Source organism: Gracilinanus agilis, chromosome 1 (assembly GCF_016433145.1).
Source record: "Gracilinanus agilis isolate LMUSP501 chromosome 1, AgileGrace, whole genome shotgun sequence".
In the NCBI taxonomy this organism is placed as follows: domain Eukaryota; kingdom Metazoa; phylum Chordata; class Mammalia; order Didelphimorphia; family Didelphidae; genus Gracilinanus; species Gracilinanus agilis.
In genome coordinates, this window is record NC_058130.1 from 559,934,678 (window position 1) to 559,949,387 (window position 14,710).

Here is a 14,710-nt window from a genome sequence, read left to right on the forward strand (position 1 = left end):
ATCCATCCATCCATCCATCCATCCATCCATCCATCCATCCATCCATCCAATAAGGGGGAGATAGACACAGAAAAAAGGCACCAACAATAAAGAGGCCTAGAGAAGGTTTCTTGTAGATACAGCTTTAGCTGAGACTTGAAAGTCAAGTACCAGAGCTGAGGCTTTTAACTGCAAATTCAGGTAAAAGAAACTTAAGTCAGCCATGCTTTATCTCATCTAGTCATCCACTAGGACCTAGTCAGAACAAGCTCTGCCATTATGTCCATGCAACCTTGCCCTTTTCACTTTTTGTTCAGACAATAATAAAATATTTTCAATGCTACTGGAAAGATTTTGACAATTTTTTTGCCCTGTAGCTCCACTCACAAACCTGTGGTGGTGAACCTATGGCACACAGGCCAAAGAGGGCACACAAAGCCCTCTCCGTGGGCATGCATACTATTGCTTACCAGAGTTGGTTACTAGAAAGACAGAGGGACTTGGGTAGAGCTGCTCCCCTCCCCCTCTCCACTAAGCTGAGGACATCCTTCACTTCACCTACCCCTCTGCCCATCAGCCCAAAGCGAGTGCTTCCTCCCTCAGTTGTGTGTGTGTGTGTGTGTGTGTGTGTGTGTGTGTGTGTGTGTGTGTGTGTGTGTGTGTTGGGGGGGAGGGGGGAATAAAAAGGGGAGGGGGGAAAGGGGAGGGGGGTTAGCCGCATGGCACACAGTCACTATAAGTTTCACCATTACTGGCCTAGACCAAGGCCCTTTTCCCTGGCCACAACTCTTTGTACTTTGAGCTGCTTTGAGGGCAGGAGATATCTCACTTGTATATTAAATGTTCCTTTCCTAGCATAGACCCTGGCATTTTGACTGAATTCCCAGTTTTGCCACTTATTAATTTTGGGTAAATTGCTTAACTTAAGAGAAATAAGAGTTTCAGTTTCCTCATCTCCAAAATGAACATAATACTTGTATTAACTAACTTGGAATTGTTGCAGGCAAAGCATCTCTAAATTTACATCATTTGAATATAAACTATTACTATCCCTATCTTAGGGCAATAAGTGACAAAGTAAATCTTAATACTTTTTTGAGTAACTAAAAGAAGCCACAGACATACAATCAGAATAAAAACTGGTCAGAGAGATAAAACCCACAGGGAAAAAAAAAAGAGTAGCTAAGGAAATCAAACCCTACCCTCCTTCCTTTTCTTCTTTGGTAGTCATATGAATGGGAATCAAGTAGGAAGAATGAAGGGATTATAAAATTAAGAAGTAGTAGTTGTATTGAATTGAGATTTGAGCAGGAAAAAGTCAAATAATGAAAAAGCAAAGACAGTAGAATAGGAAAAGGAAGAAGAAGAAAAAGTTTTTGTTTGGTGAGAAACTGCCTTTTGCTTGAGCACCTAGGAAAGACAGAGTAAGGATCAAACTGCCTAATGCTTATTCGTGGCCCAAAAATAAGAAAAGGGAAAGGAGTTTCAGATTTCCTTCTAGATTAAATCATTTCACTAGGTTAAGGAGACAGGGATTCAGAGCAGGATGCTTCAACAAAAAAAGCAAATATTTATTCAGTACTAATTATTTATATGGGGCAGCATTGTGGCATGGTGAATAGAGCACCCTGCCTGGAATAAGGAAAATCTGAGTTCAAATATGGCCCCTGCTAGTTACTAGCTGTGTGACCTTAGACAAGTCATTTAATTCTATTTGCAGTTTTCTCATCTGTTAAAACAGCTAGAGAAGGAAATGGCATACAACTCCAGTATCTTTGCCAAGAAAACCTCAAAAGGGATGATGAAGAGTGGGATACAACTGAACAATAACAAAATTATTCATATGGTGTTTTGCTTTAAGGTTTGCAAAGCTCTTCACATCAACCCTGGGATGTAAAAGGCCATTATTGTCTCCATTTTCCAGATGAGGTGATTTATCCAAAGTCACACAAGTTTGTTGTTTGTCCTTTTTGAAGAGAACCAATGACAACACAGGGTGATGTCTTAATATTTACCTTGTTTTAGACTCAATACTAAGTATCAGTTCCAAAGCAGGAGAGCTGTAAGGGCGAGGCAATTGGGGTTTAAGTATGTTTCCCCAGGATCATACAGCTAGAAGAGCCTGAGGTTACATTTGAACCCAGGACCTCTCATCTCCAGGTCTCATTGTCTATCCACTGAGCTACCTTGCTCCCCCTACAAAGTGATATTTTGACTTGCCTGTGAATTGGGGTTGAGTGGGGCAGAGTTGTACAAAACATCAGCCCCAATCTCTTTTTTTTTTAAACATTTATTAATATACATTTTTAACATGGTTACCTGATTCATGCTCCTCCTATCCCCTTCACCCCCCCCCCCCCCGCAGTCCCCCCACCCATGCGCATTTCTAGCCCCAATCTCTTTTGTAGAGTTATCAAAGTCCAGTGGCAAGCTGAAGGTTAGAATGACTGGCCATGGCCTAGGACAGTGATGGGCAAACTTTTTAAAGAGGGAGCCAAAGGAAAGGAAATGCTCATCTATCAGTCTGTTTCTAAGGCAACTCTTTCAAAGTTTCATTGTATTGTATCCTACTCATTGTACTTGTCAGATTAGGAATAATGTCGTGCAGCCAGACAGAACATTTCAGGAGTCCGTGGGCTGTAGTTTGCCCATTTATTGACCTAGGATGCAGTGGATAGATGACCTTGGTACTTTCCATATATGACCAGCTCTAAGTATTCCAGTGTTTGCTTCTGCCACCTTCATGGCTATTGGAACAAACTGTTCTCATCTGCCCACTGAGGTGGGGGTAGAAAATCTTCACATGCTTGCGGGCAGACATCCCCTAACTCACTGATGGGTCTGAGGCCCGTCAGTTACTGTCAGCCTGGCTCGGTGAAATATGGACACAAAGGTGGATGAGCAGTCTGAAAAGAGCTCAGAGGTCCTAGTCCTTTCTCAAACTCCATATGCTAATAGACAACTAATAAATGTCTGAGGCAGCATTTGAACTCAGAATTTCCTGACTCCAGTCCCAGCATTCTATCCACCATGCCAGCTAGTTGTCTCATTAGTTATATACACAACACTGTTGTTATCTTTTATTGTATCTGTCAGGAACTTAAGAAACCAAGGTGTCATGTTATAACCAAAGCCACAGCTATAGTCAAATCTAACTATAATCAAGTAAGTATCCCACCACCTCACAGGAAGTCTAAGTTTCCCAAGAGCAGAGTATATTTCTTTTTTTGATTATTTATGCCCAGCACTCAGCAGCACAGTAGCTGGCACAATAAATAGTTATTGAATTGAATTGTTTTGATTCAAAAACAAAAAAAAACTTTGATCTCTAATGCTAATGATGATTACAGAAAAAAAAACTCTATAAAAAGTCAGAAAAGTAGATATCCCTCTATCTACCCACTTTTCCAGGCTTATTATACAAAACTTAAACATTTGCAATGCTCTCTGAATATCTCATTTTAACCTTCACAACAATGTTGGAAGATAGATGGTAATGGAGGAATGGTCAAAAGATTCAAGATCTTCCAAAAGGCCTGGAAGATGGCTCTGATCCAGATAGGCTCAGTGGAAGAAGCCATTCAATCCCTTATTGACTTTCATAACCATGACCTTAGAGAGAAATACCACCTTCATGTGTCCTTCTGAAAGACTGCTATTTAAAATTTGGGAATGCACAAGATAGAGAATGAACCTGACTGATGAGAACCCTAGTTAGTGACATTAGAGACAGTAACTGTCTAAAGTGGGGTTTGAACCTAGTTCTTTCTAATTCCAAGTGAGATCTCTATCCACTATTCCATGCTGCTCCTTACTCTGATCTATGATGTCAATGAAAATACCCCTATAATTAGTCTCAGAAAAGCACTGATCAGTTAGTTAGTAGGTGTGTGACCTTAGACGAATCACTTTACTTGAAACTCAATTTCCTCATCTGGAAAAATCAGACTCTGCTTACCTTAAATCAATTCAATAAAGTATAACAAGTATAGAACCACCAACTTGTCATTGACGTTTTTCTATTCCAAAATTTTTATCTACAGCCTGGACAAAGACAAAGATGACAGTTATATTCCCAGGTTATCACATGACTGGGAGGAAGAAGCATATACAGGATGAGTATCAGGATTCAGAAAAATCAACATTTCACTGGTCCTGTTCTATTCCAAAATGTTTATCTACAGCCTGGTCAAAAACAAAGATATCAGTTATATTTCCAGGTTATCACATGACTGGGAGGGAAAAGCATATACTAGATGAGTATCAGGATCCAGAAAATCAACAAGATGAAATGTCAGACTTGGAAATTAACAATATGAAACTTAATGGGGATAAATGTAAAGTTAGCTCAAAAAAAATTTACCTGCCCAAGAAGAGAATGAGGGAAACCTGACTAGAAAAAAAGCTTTACACTGACTCTACTCTGCTTACTCATTTCTTTACTCTTGCAATTTGGTTATTCAAGAAAAATTGTTCTCTCCAAACTTACCAATGATCTTTTAATTGTCAGATCTGATGATCTGTTCTCAAGCCTCATCCTTCTTGACCTCTCTGCAGCACCTGATGCTTCTTGTTACATTCTGTTCTTTTGAGTTTTTATGACATTATTCTTTCTTGTTTTCTTTATACTTTCATAGCTGTTCTCCTTTGTTGGACCAACACCAATTACTATTTCACTCTCTAGCTGTGAGTATATCCTAAAAGCTCTGTCCTAAGCACTATTCTCAATCAGTCAATAAATTTATTAAGCACCTACTATGTGCTGGGCACTGTGATAAGCACTGGAGATACAAAAAAAGGGCAAAATATAGTCCCTGCCCTAAAGGAGTTCACATTCTAATAGGGGAGACAACATGCTGGCAATTATATACAAACTATACTATATAAAAGGTAAATTGGAAATAATCAACTGAGGAAAGGCACTAGAATTTTTTTAAAGGGGTCAGAAAAGGCTTCCTGTCGAAGGTAGGATTTTAGCTAGGATTTAAAGTCAGGGAAGCCAAGAAGCAGAGATGAAGAGAGAGCTTCAAGCATGAGATACAGCCAGTAAAAATACCCAGTGTCAGGATATGAAGTGTCTTTTCAAGAACAGCAAAGAGGCCAGTGTCACTGGAATGCAAATATGTGGAGGGGTATAAGAAGATTGGAAAGAGAGGGAAGGTTATGAAGGGCACTCAAGGACAGAGGATTTTGTATTTGATCCTGGAGGTGACTGGGAGCCGCTGGAATTCAATGAATAGGAGGGTCTGACAAGGTCCAGGCCTAAACTTTAAGAAGATAGATTTGATGATGGCCAAGTATAGGATGGACTGATGTGAGGCAGAGACTAGAGACAGGCAAGACCAATCAACAGACTACTACAACAGTCCAGGAACTAAGTGATGAAAGATTGCACCAGGATGATGCCAATAATGAGAAGGTGATGGCCAAGTAAGTACAGAAAAAGTTGTAAGAGAAACACACTGTAACAGCTAAATAGAAACATAGGGAGCAAAAGAATGAAGAGTCAACGATAATGGTTAGGTTAAAAACTTGAGAAACTAGAAGGAATAGCAGTACCTCTGACACCTCTCCTAGATGGTTATACTCTGCTAATTTCTACTCTCTTCTCCTAGACATCCTCTTTCTTCTACTGTCTACAAATTTCCCAACTCTTCCAGTTGTTGGTCATGCATGACTTCATAATTCAGGCCTTAGAGTAACTTCTGCAATAAGTAGAAATGTCTTCCCTTCCTTACTTTCCTGTAGTTAAAAGGCAGAGGACTACAAGTCCATAGATGGACTCTAACATCAAGGATTTAGCTTGGCAAAATGTTTATCTCAACAAGTACTTGCTCTCTGAGGACAGGGACCATTTTAAAATTTAATCTTTTATCCTAACATTCTGAACAGTGAGCCTTGCATATAGACACATAATCAATTCACCTTCCAATAATAATAATTTACTATGGCAGTAAAAATAATTTACTTTGCCAAGAAAAAAGAGGTTATGAAGAGTTGGATATGGCTGACATTTATATGGTACTTTAGTTTGCAAACAGTTTTACATATCTTATCTCATTTGAGTCTCACAATGTTGTGAGATAGGGAAAATAGTTATCACTAGCTTCATTTTTACAGATGAGAAAATTGGGCTTTTTATTAGTTAAGTAACTTGTCCTGGTCATGGTGCCAGAGGCAAGATTCAAGCTCATGTCTTCCCAAACTAATGTCAAAAATTCAAAAAGCCTGGCTATTTTCAGCAAATAAATCTAGAAGTAATGAATGTGATTTGGAAACTTATTGCGTTTTGATGAAATTTACCTAAACATCCTATGTGTCATCAAGAAACAACTAAATTAAAATGTAACCAGTAAAAAATTACCTATTAATTTGAAGTAGCATGTTATCTATATGCTCAAACAAAAAGTAAAGAGATTTTACAATAAGAAGTGAAAACAAGTACGTTAACTCTCAAGAACTGCAAAAAAAAAAAAAAAAAAACTTGGAAGTCAGTTATTCCCCCAGGACTGTTTGGGCTAACTAGTGTGTTCACTAATTTAAACAAACAGCTCAACAATGCCAAGAATCTCTTTAAAGGAGAAGTGCCACTCAACCAAGTTACTATTTCTTGATGAAAGTATTCTTTACATCTTCCAATCCCCATTGCTCTGATTCTACATTTGCCAAGCAGTCTTCTGATCTTGACTTAGTTCATTAATTAGGTTCCCTACCAAGAATAGGATGTCTTCACTAATTCATACTATACAAATGTCTACAATATTTCCCAGAATAAATTAAATACAAGTCTTAGTATAAGGATACACAATGGCATATTTTTATTACAATAACTGGTTAAAGGTCATCTAAGTTGTAGATGGGTTTAAACCTCTCTTAATGAAACCCCACAAAAATCAGATATTTGAAATAATAAAGTTAATGACTTGGGGGAAGGGGCACAGCAAGGTGGCTCAGTGGATTGAGAGCCAGGCCTAGAGATGGGAAGCCTTAAATTCATATCTGGCCTCAGATACTTCCTAGCTGCAAGACCCTGGCAAGTCACTTAACCCCACTGCCTAGCCCTTACCACTTTTCTGCCTTAGAACCAATATACAGTCTTGATTTTGAAACAGGAGATAAGGGTTTTAAAAATAAAAATAAGCAATGAATGAACAAGAAGATATATTTTTGAACATAAAAAATCTGAGGGCTAGATTCTTTTGACCTACATCATATGCCTTGACATTTTAACTACTGCTCCATTGAAATTAAAGAATGGGGATTCAATGAAGGAATAAAAAGTTAGATTAAGAAAGGTGGTGGTTATTTAGTGTTCACAATGCGAGTCTGTAGGCAGTAAAAACTAGGCTTAAATCCTACCGCTGAAACTTGCTATGTGACAATGGACAAGTTTATACCTCTAGTATTTAGTTCAGTGGATCACTTTAACATTCAAATAACATTTCTATTTCTAACACCCAGCCCCTTCTTTCCACTCACTCAGCTACCATATAAATTGAAGCTTTCTTCATCTCTCACCTAGATTATTCCAATAGCCTACTGACTGGACTACCTTCCTCAAGTCTCTCTCCCCTCCAACCCACCCTCCACATATTGCCACCAACATGATTTTAAGTGTAGAACTGATATGTGACTCCTCTAAGTCAACTAACTTCACTGGTTTTCAACTGCCTCTAAGATAAAATATAAAATCCTTTATTTAGTTAAAAATCTTTTTAAAACCTGGCACTAACCTATCTTCCAGTCTTAGTCAACATTACTCTACCTTTCCACACACTGCAGCCTCAAAGAACTGGCCTCTCTGTTTCTCTCACACACTACTCCATCTTTCTACCATGCCTTTGCACTAGCCAACCCCCATGCTGGAAATGCACTCTTCCTTATCTCCATCTCAGAGTCCTTCTTCTCTTCCTTTAGGATGAAATTTATTTACCATATTCTGCATTTCTAATACTCTCAAATGCCCTCTCTCCCAAACTACCTTGCATTTAACTACTCTGTATATATTTGTAGTTAACTTTACATTTATGATGTATACATTTTTATGTGTATTTTTCTCTTTCATTAGATATAAGCTTATTGGTAAGTGGGAATTGTTTCATTCTTTATAACAGTTGCTAGCATAGAATCTGGCACATAGCAGTCATTTAACAAATATTTGCTTTTGGAATGAAACAAGTTAATGTATACAAAATATGCTGCAAATCCTAAAACACTATATGAATGTCAGCTATCATTATACTAGAGCTGCAAAAGATATTCCCTGGGGAAGGCTAGGGCTAAGAGGAGTACTAAATGGGCATAGAAAGAACCAAAGAAGTATAACTGGAGTATCTAATAGAAAAGAGTCACTTTCAGAATATCTCTAAACAATGTCACCTGCACCCCCATCCTCTTTCAACATAAGATCCCTACCACAGCAACCTAGAAAACACATGCCAAAAGCAAATCTCTGACTAGGGCACCCCAAACTCCAAAACTATGCCTCCCAATCAAAAATCCTATCCCTTCAGTGCTACTGACCTCAATGAGAAGTTATTTATAGAAGGAAAGCAATTTTATGAAAGTAATTGATCCTAAATTGAAAATTAATAGACTTAACTGGGGGGAGGGGAAAAGGAGGGCAACAGTGGTATATTTAAACATACAATGTATTAAATCGAAATATCTCTAATTGTCAGAATGTGTGCTGGAGATGCTTTTGGCAGGGAAGGGAGAACTTGTCTACTCTAGCTACAATTCTATTTGCACATTCATTCAACAAATCTTTATGGACCCACAGGAACAAATAAGAAGATACTCTATTGAATAAAAATGTACATAACTGAACTCATCTTTCTTCCCCACAAACCCTCTCCTTTTCCTAACTTCCCCATTATTATAGAGAGCCCACCATCCTCCTGGTCACCCAAGCTCGCAACCTCATTCTATTTCTCACTCTCTCTACCTCCTCCCTGATTCAATCTGTTGCCAAGTCCAAGCAATTCTATCTTCTCTGATACTAAAACCATTCTGGTGTAGGCCCTGATCACCTCATAACTTTGATTACAGCAATGGGCTGCTAGTGGTCTTCCTGACCTCAAGCCTCTACAAACCATTCTCCACTCAGCTGTCAAAATGATACTTCTAAGGGGGCAGCTGAGTAGCTCAGTGGTTTGAGAGCCAGGCCTAGAGACAGGAGGTCCTAGGTTCAAATCTGGCCTCAGACACTTCTCAGCTGTGTGACTCTGGGCAAGTCACTTGACCCCCATTGCCTAACCTTACCACTCTTCTGCCTTGGAGCCAATACAAGGTATTGACTCCAAGACGGAAGGTAAGGATTTAAAAAAAAAAAAATGATACTTCTAAAGCCCAAGCCTAACCATGTCTTTGTTTCTCTTTCACACTCATTGCACATACTCTCCCCAATTCAACTGATTTCATTTGCTCCCTTTTACTTTCAGGATCTAATATAAAGCCCTTAATATCTGGCCCCTTCCTGCCTTTCCTTTCTTCTAATACTACTCATTCATCCCTACCAGCTATTCAATTCAGTGACACTAGCCTCCTTGCTGTTCCTTGCACATTAACACTCTATGTCTTGATCCCAGCAATTTCAGTGGCTCTCCCCTATTCGGGAAACTCTCTCCTTCCTAATGTCCACCTCCTGACTTCCCTAGCTTCCTTCCAGTTTCAGCTAAAATTCTACCTTCTACAAGAAACCTCTCGGTTCTCCCTCAATGCTAAAACTTTACCTCAGAAATTACCTCCAATTTACACTGTATATATTTTACATGTACAGAATTATCTACATGTTGTTTCCTCCATTAGAATATGACCTCTTTCAGAGCAGGTACTGTTTTTTTATCTTCTTTGTATCTCCATGCCTGGCATAAAGTAAACCCTTAATGGTTGCTGGCTTGTCTTAATAATTGAACAGGTTATTTTAGATATATTTTAGATATAGCTACTCATTTTTCTATACATTATGTCACTGAGTTTTCCCCATTTCCCTCTTCTCACTTCCCTTTTCCAGTCTCATAAACTCTCATATGGATTCTCATCCCCTCTAAAACCCCAGTCTAAGATTTCAGCTAGCTGTGTCTGAGAAGGGTTAGAAAGGAAGTGAATGAACATTCTTCCAAAGTACTCTATGAAGTCTTCAAAAGACTAGCATTGATACTTCCAAATAAATACTGTTTGTCAAAATAATAAAATTAAGATTTACCAGCTATTTTACTGTTGCCTAGCATGAAAAGGGGGAAAAAGGAAATGAAATGGGATCAACAAATCCAAGAAGTCCATAAACTTGGATAGTTTTTTTAAATTACATTTTTATTTTTATTCATCTCTAATAGAAATTCAGCATTTCCTTCAATTATTTAAAAACATCTGTCTGGGAAGAGGGACCAACAGGTTTACTAGAAAAAGAGTCCATGACACAAAGGAAAAGGTTAAGTACCTCTGATTTAGAGCAAAGTCATAAAATCAGGCATGAAAGAGAACTTAAAAATCCATGTCTAGTATCTTTAAAACTGTACTCCTTATAACCTCAATAATCCAAATTATATTAATGTTGTAAGAAATTTCAACACCACTGACAGTTTCCTTCAAAAATGTGCAATTATGTCTATAAAATAATATTACACTTTTTCAGTATGATGGTAGGCTGGCTTCAAAATTTTTCTAACTGCTTTAATTCTGGAGGTATTTAATATCCTTAAGTTCCCCAAACTAGTCATGTGTAGGTACCATCAAAACAAAAGAAGTCCAAAACTATTTCAAGAACAAACTGATTTAGAAAATCTAAACTTACAACCTCCTTTTACATTCCTATAATGCATCCCACTTATCCCCAATTTCCACCTGCTGAAATACTTTCCAGCTTAGGTATCAATTCTCCCATAAACCATACTCTCATCTTCCCAAGTAGAAGACATTTCTCAATCATCAAAATTCTCATGACAATCTGTAATCATGGACCTCTCTTATGAGTTATATTACAACTTGAATTATATTCATGTACATGTTTATCTTTCTCTACTAAATTCTAGCACAGGAACATCTTATTTCTCCTTTGCACCACCAGCACCTAATATAATGTTTTGCACAAAAATTAATTTAAAAAAATTTGTAAAGTTAACTTAGTTCACTATTAGAAAAGCTGTAATAAAAATCTAGGTCTCCTAACTCCTTCTTGAATGATCTTTCAACTGCCACTCCAAAGGGTTAAGTGTGACTGAATTCTATGTCCCTAAACTTTTTTTCTCCTTAAATTCTTCTAAGGCTACTTGCCCATCTTTTTGTCATTATTAGTATATGTTCTTTGTGTGGGGTTATTATCACACAATGACATGGGGGAAAGTCATAAAATTACCTAAAGACTATCTACAATTTTGTATCAACCAAGTTATTTCTCATTAAGTTTAAAGCTCAAATTTGCATGCTACTGTCAGGAGCATATATTGGGAAACAGTTGCCTCTGTTGAACAAATGTAATTGTAATTGTAATTGAAGACACAATTGGCAAACACCCCATACTAAAATTCTCACTGGAATTTACCTGAGTTTATTTAAGATTTTCTGTGATTAAAGAATTTCACCATAAGAAGCTTTTCTAAAAAATCAAGACATTGATTCTAATCAAATCCTATATTATGTGAATCAGAGCATTAAAAAACCCTACTTGGTATGGTGGAAAAAAGGAAGCAACAAGAATTGGCCTATTCTAGCTCTGGTCTTGACTAGCAATGTGACCCAATAGCAAGTCATCCTTCTGAGTATTGCCTTCACTTAAGCTCATAGTTTTAATTTTGAAAGAAACCTCAGAAGTCTAGTCCAATCTAGTCCAATCTCCTCTTTTACAGATGAGAAAATGAAACCCATTGGTAAAGTAATTTGCTTAAAGTTACATATGTAGCAAGTAACAGAGAGAAGATCTGGATCCATGTCTTCTGACTTCATATCATCACTACTATCTTCAGGCAAGTCCAACTCTTCATAACCCCATTTGGAGTTTTCTTGGCAAAGAACTAGAATAGTTTGCCATTTCTTTGTCCAGCTCATTTTACCAATGAGGAAACTGAGGCAAAAAGGGTTAAGTGACTTGCCCAGGGCCACACATCTAGCATGTGTGTGAAGCTAGATTTGAACTCAGGTAATTCTCCTAACTCCAGGCTTAGCACTCTTTCAACTATGCTACCTAGCTGCTCTACTACTACCATAATACACTTGTAAAAATCATATGATAACATACAGAAATAAGCTATTATGCATTACTTCTAATAGAATAGGAATGAAGAAAAATCAACTGTTACACAGAAAACTGGAATTCTCATTTATAGCCTAACATCCTAACATCCCAACATCCCTTGTCTCATGTCTAATAATAATTAATCTGGGGTTAAAACTAAGCCCTTTGTAAAGATTCCTCCTCTCAACCTAGAATCCCCTGATCACTGTTCACCCTTCCCAATGTACTTAATTATTTTCTAATTTGCATGATTTGCTAATATCTCTTATTTCCCATCCCACAGTTTGCTCCTTGAGGGCAGAGACTGTTTTATTTCTCATCTTTGTATTCCTCAGTCTTGCATATACAAAGTACTTTATAAATCTCTGTTCAGTTAAAAATATCAACTTGTATAAAGAATTTCAGTTTTACTTGAGTTAAAAGGTACAGTACATAATTTACTTAAATTAAATCCACCAAATGTACAGTACACCTAAAAAACACCTCCCAAGTCACAGGGGCTGCTTCTAGCATCTTCCTGAGAAGTAACACCCCCAGATGTGGCCTGTCAACTGCTTTGGTGGGTGTTGCACATACGGGTGCAATAAAGATTCAGAAAAGAGACTTCTTGCTTCCATAGAATTTGACACTATCAAATAGTTCAATATCATAAGCTATTATGATTTTTTTAGTGAAAATTGACTTTAAAAATGAAGCATTATCATCTGCTTTGCCACTGAACCCTAAGGACTAGAGCATCTTTCCATCTCACTTAAAACTTCAACTTCCTAGGCATGTCTTTTCTCACATAAGAATGTGAGCTCTTTGAGAGCAGGGACTATGTTTTCAATTGGTAACCTCAGCACTCAGTAAAGTGCTTCACAGACAGTAAGTAATTACTGAATGAAGGATGTTTCTTCATTCATTCATTTCATTGGGGAACAAAAAAAAACCCTCACTCACTCAAAGTTAGTTTCTTCCTTCCAGCAATATCTACCAACCCTTCAAATCTGGAAAACTACAACTACTCTAAATACACTATAGTTAAATGCAAAGCAAACGGAAGTGAAGTTAAATCCATTCGGACCAGAGCTCATTTTAGAAAAGGCTACCGTGTTTACAGCCTGAGGGGGCAAGTAGCTTCTCTGGGAATTGGACAAACTGCAGACACACTAACAAGTGAAGAAAGCACAGCGATTAACCTAGTTTTTCATAACCTCTTCAGGTTCTATATGGAGGTCACATCTCCCCTGTCTGATACCTACATGGGATACAACATAAAAAAAAATAACAACCACCCAACCTCATCTCTGGACTTATTTAATGTTTTACATAAACTACTATAACTCTGTCAGGGACGACCAGGCTATGGAGTAGTAAAGACGACTCCACAGGCCCCTCTTCGCTGCTTCCACCCAGGAGGCAGGGTGTCGGGTGACGTAATTTAATAGTCTTTGGGGGGCAAGGGCGAAAAGCTACATCGTTTGAACTTATGTGACCATGTGCATGCGGCGAAGCTCTGGCCCGGGCAATGCCACAGACTCCCCCCCTCCTTAAAGCGCCTCCCAGGGGTTTAAGTCCCAGGCCCAACCAAAGCAAGCAAGTCTCAACCCACCACCAGGGGCCGCTGTAGGAGTCCTCCTCGACCTCACGAACCACCTCTGCGCCTGCGCGCACAAGAAGAGTCCACTACTTTAAATTTATTTATTTATTGAGAGAAAAGAAATCCTGGGCGCAGGCGCGCTCCGCCGCCGCCCCGCACTCGGAGCGCGCACCTGAAAGCCAGTCCCCGGACAGCCCGCGCGCCTCGGTTCAGCCACTTCCGCTCAGAGAGGGGAGAAAAGAGGGAGGGAACGGGAGACTTGAGGGACAGCCCGAGCCCTAATCCTTCAGAGTAGGCGGTGTCGGCCGCCACATTAACCCCTAAGACTCACCAAGTACATGGGCTGCCACCGGTTCTCAGCATCCACCTCCTCAAACTCCCGCTCGATGGTGACGGACATGGTGGCGGGCGAGACCTGGCGCGAGAAGAGCCGCCGCGGCCGGAGAGGCACATGCCCCGTCCTCGCTGTATAACAGCAGAGTGGGAGCCGCACTCGTCTCCCCGGCTGCGGCCGCCTAACGCATGCGCGCTATGCTTTCCCTGCTTTCTCCTCCTTCCCGCCCCCCCCACCAACCCCCAGCGACGACGCCGAACACCAGCTGCTCGCGGCCGGGAAAGTACCTGGAGCGTAGAACGTCAGCACGCTGAGTTGGCGCGGAAAAGGGGTGGGGTGGAGGGGGTGGTTACGATTCGACCGTAGAGGGAGAGTCGAGGGAGTGGTCCCCGCTTCGGGGAATCGGCGCCCAGGTGGGGAGGGGGCGGGGCCACTAGAGACCACCCTGCTGGACCGCAGGATCCCGAGGGGGCGGGAGGAGGGAGGAGCGAACGCTCACAGGCCCCACCCCCTGGAGGAACGCTAGGGTCCAGTCGGCTCAGCGCTCGCGCGTGGAGTGGAACAACGGGCAGAAACTCTGGAA

General features: G+C 39.7%; 1 protein-coding gene across 1 annotated transcript in view; it reads right to left on the reverse strand.

Annotated features, from left to right (window-relative positions):
• Nucleotides 1-14,322, reverse strand: part of PTPN2 (protein tyrosine phosphatase non-receptor type 2) — a 96,631-nt gene extending 82,309 nt beyond the window's left edge. Inside the window, exons 1-2 of the mRNA XM_044683203.1 lie at nucleotides 14,125-14,322; nucleotides 13,925-14,015 (exon numbers count right to left, since the gene is read on the reverse strand). Of these exons, the coding sequence (XP_044539138.1) occupies nucleotides 13,925-14,015; nucleotides 14,125-14,193 (160 nt within the window). The 5' untranslated portion in view covers nucleotides 14,194-14,322. The remainder of the gene's footprint in view (nucleotides 1-13,924; nucleotides 14,016-14,124) is intronic.
• Nucleotides 14,323-14,710: the final 388 nt, after the last annotated feature.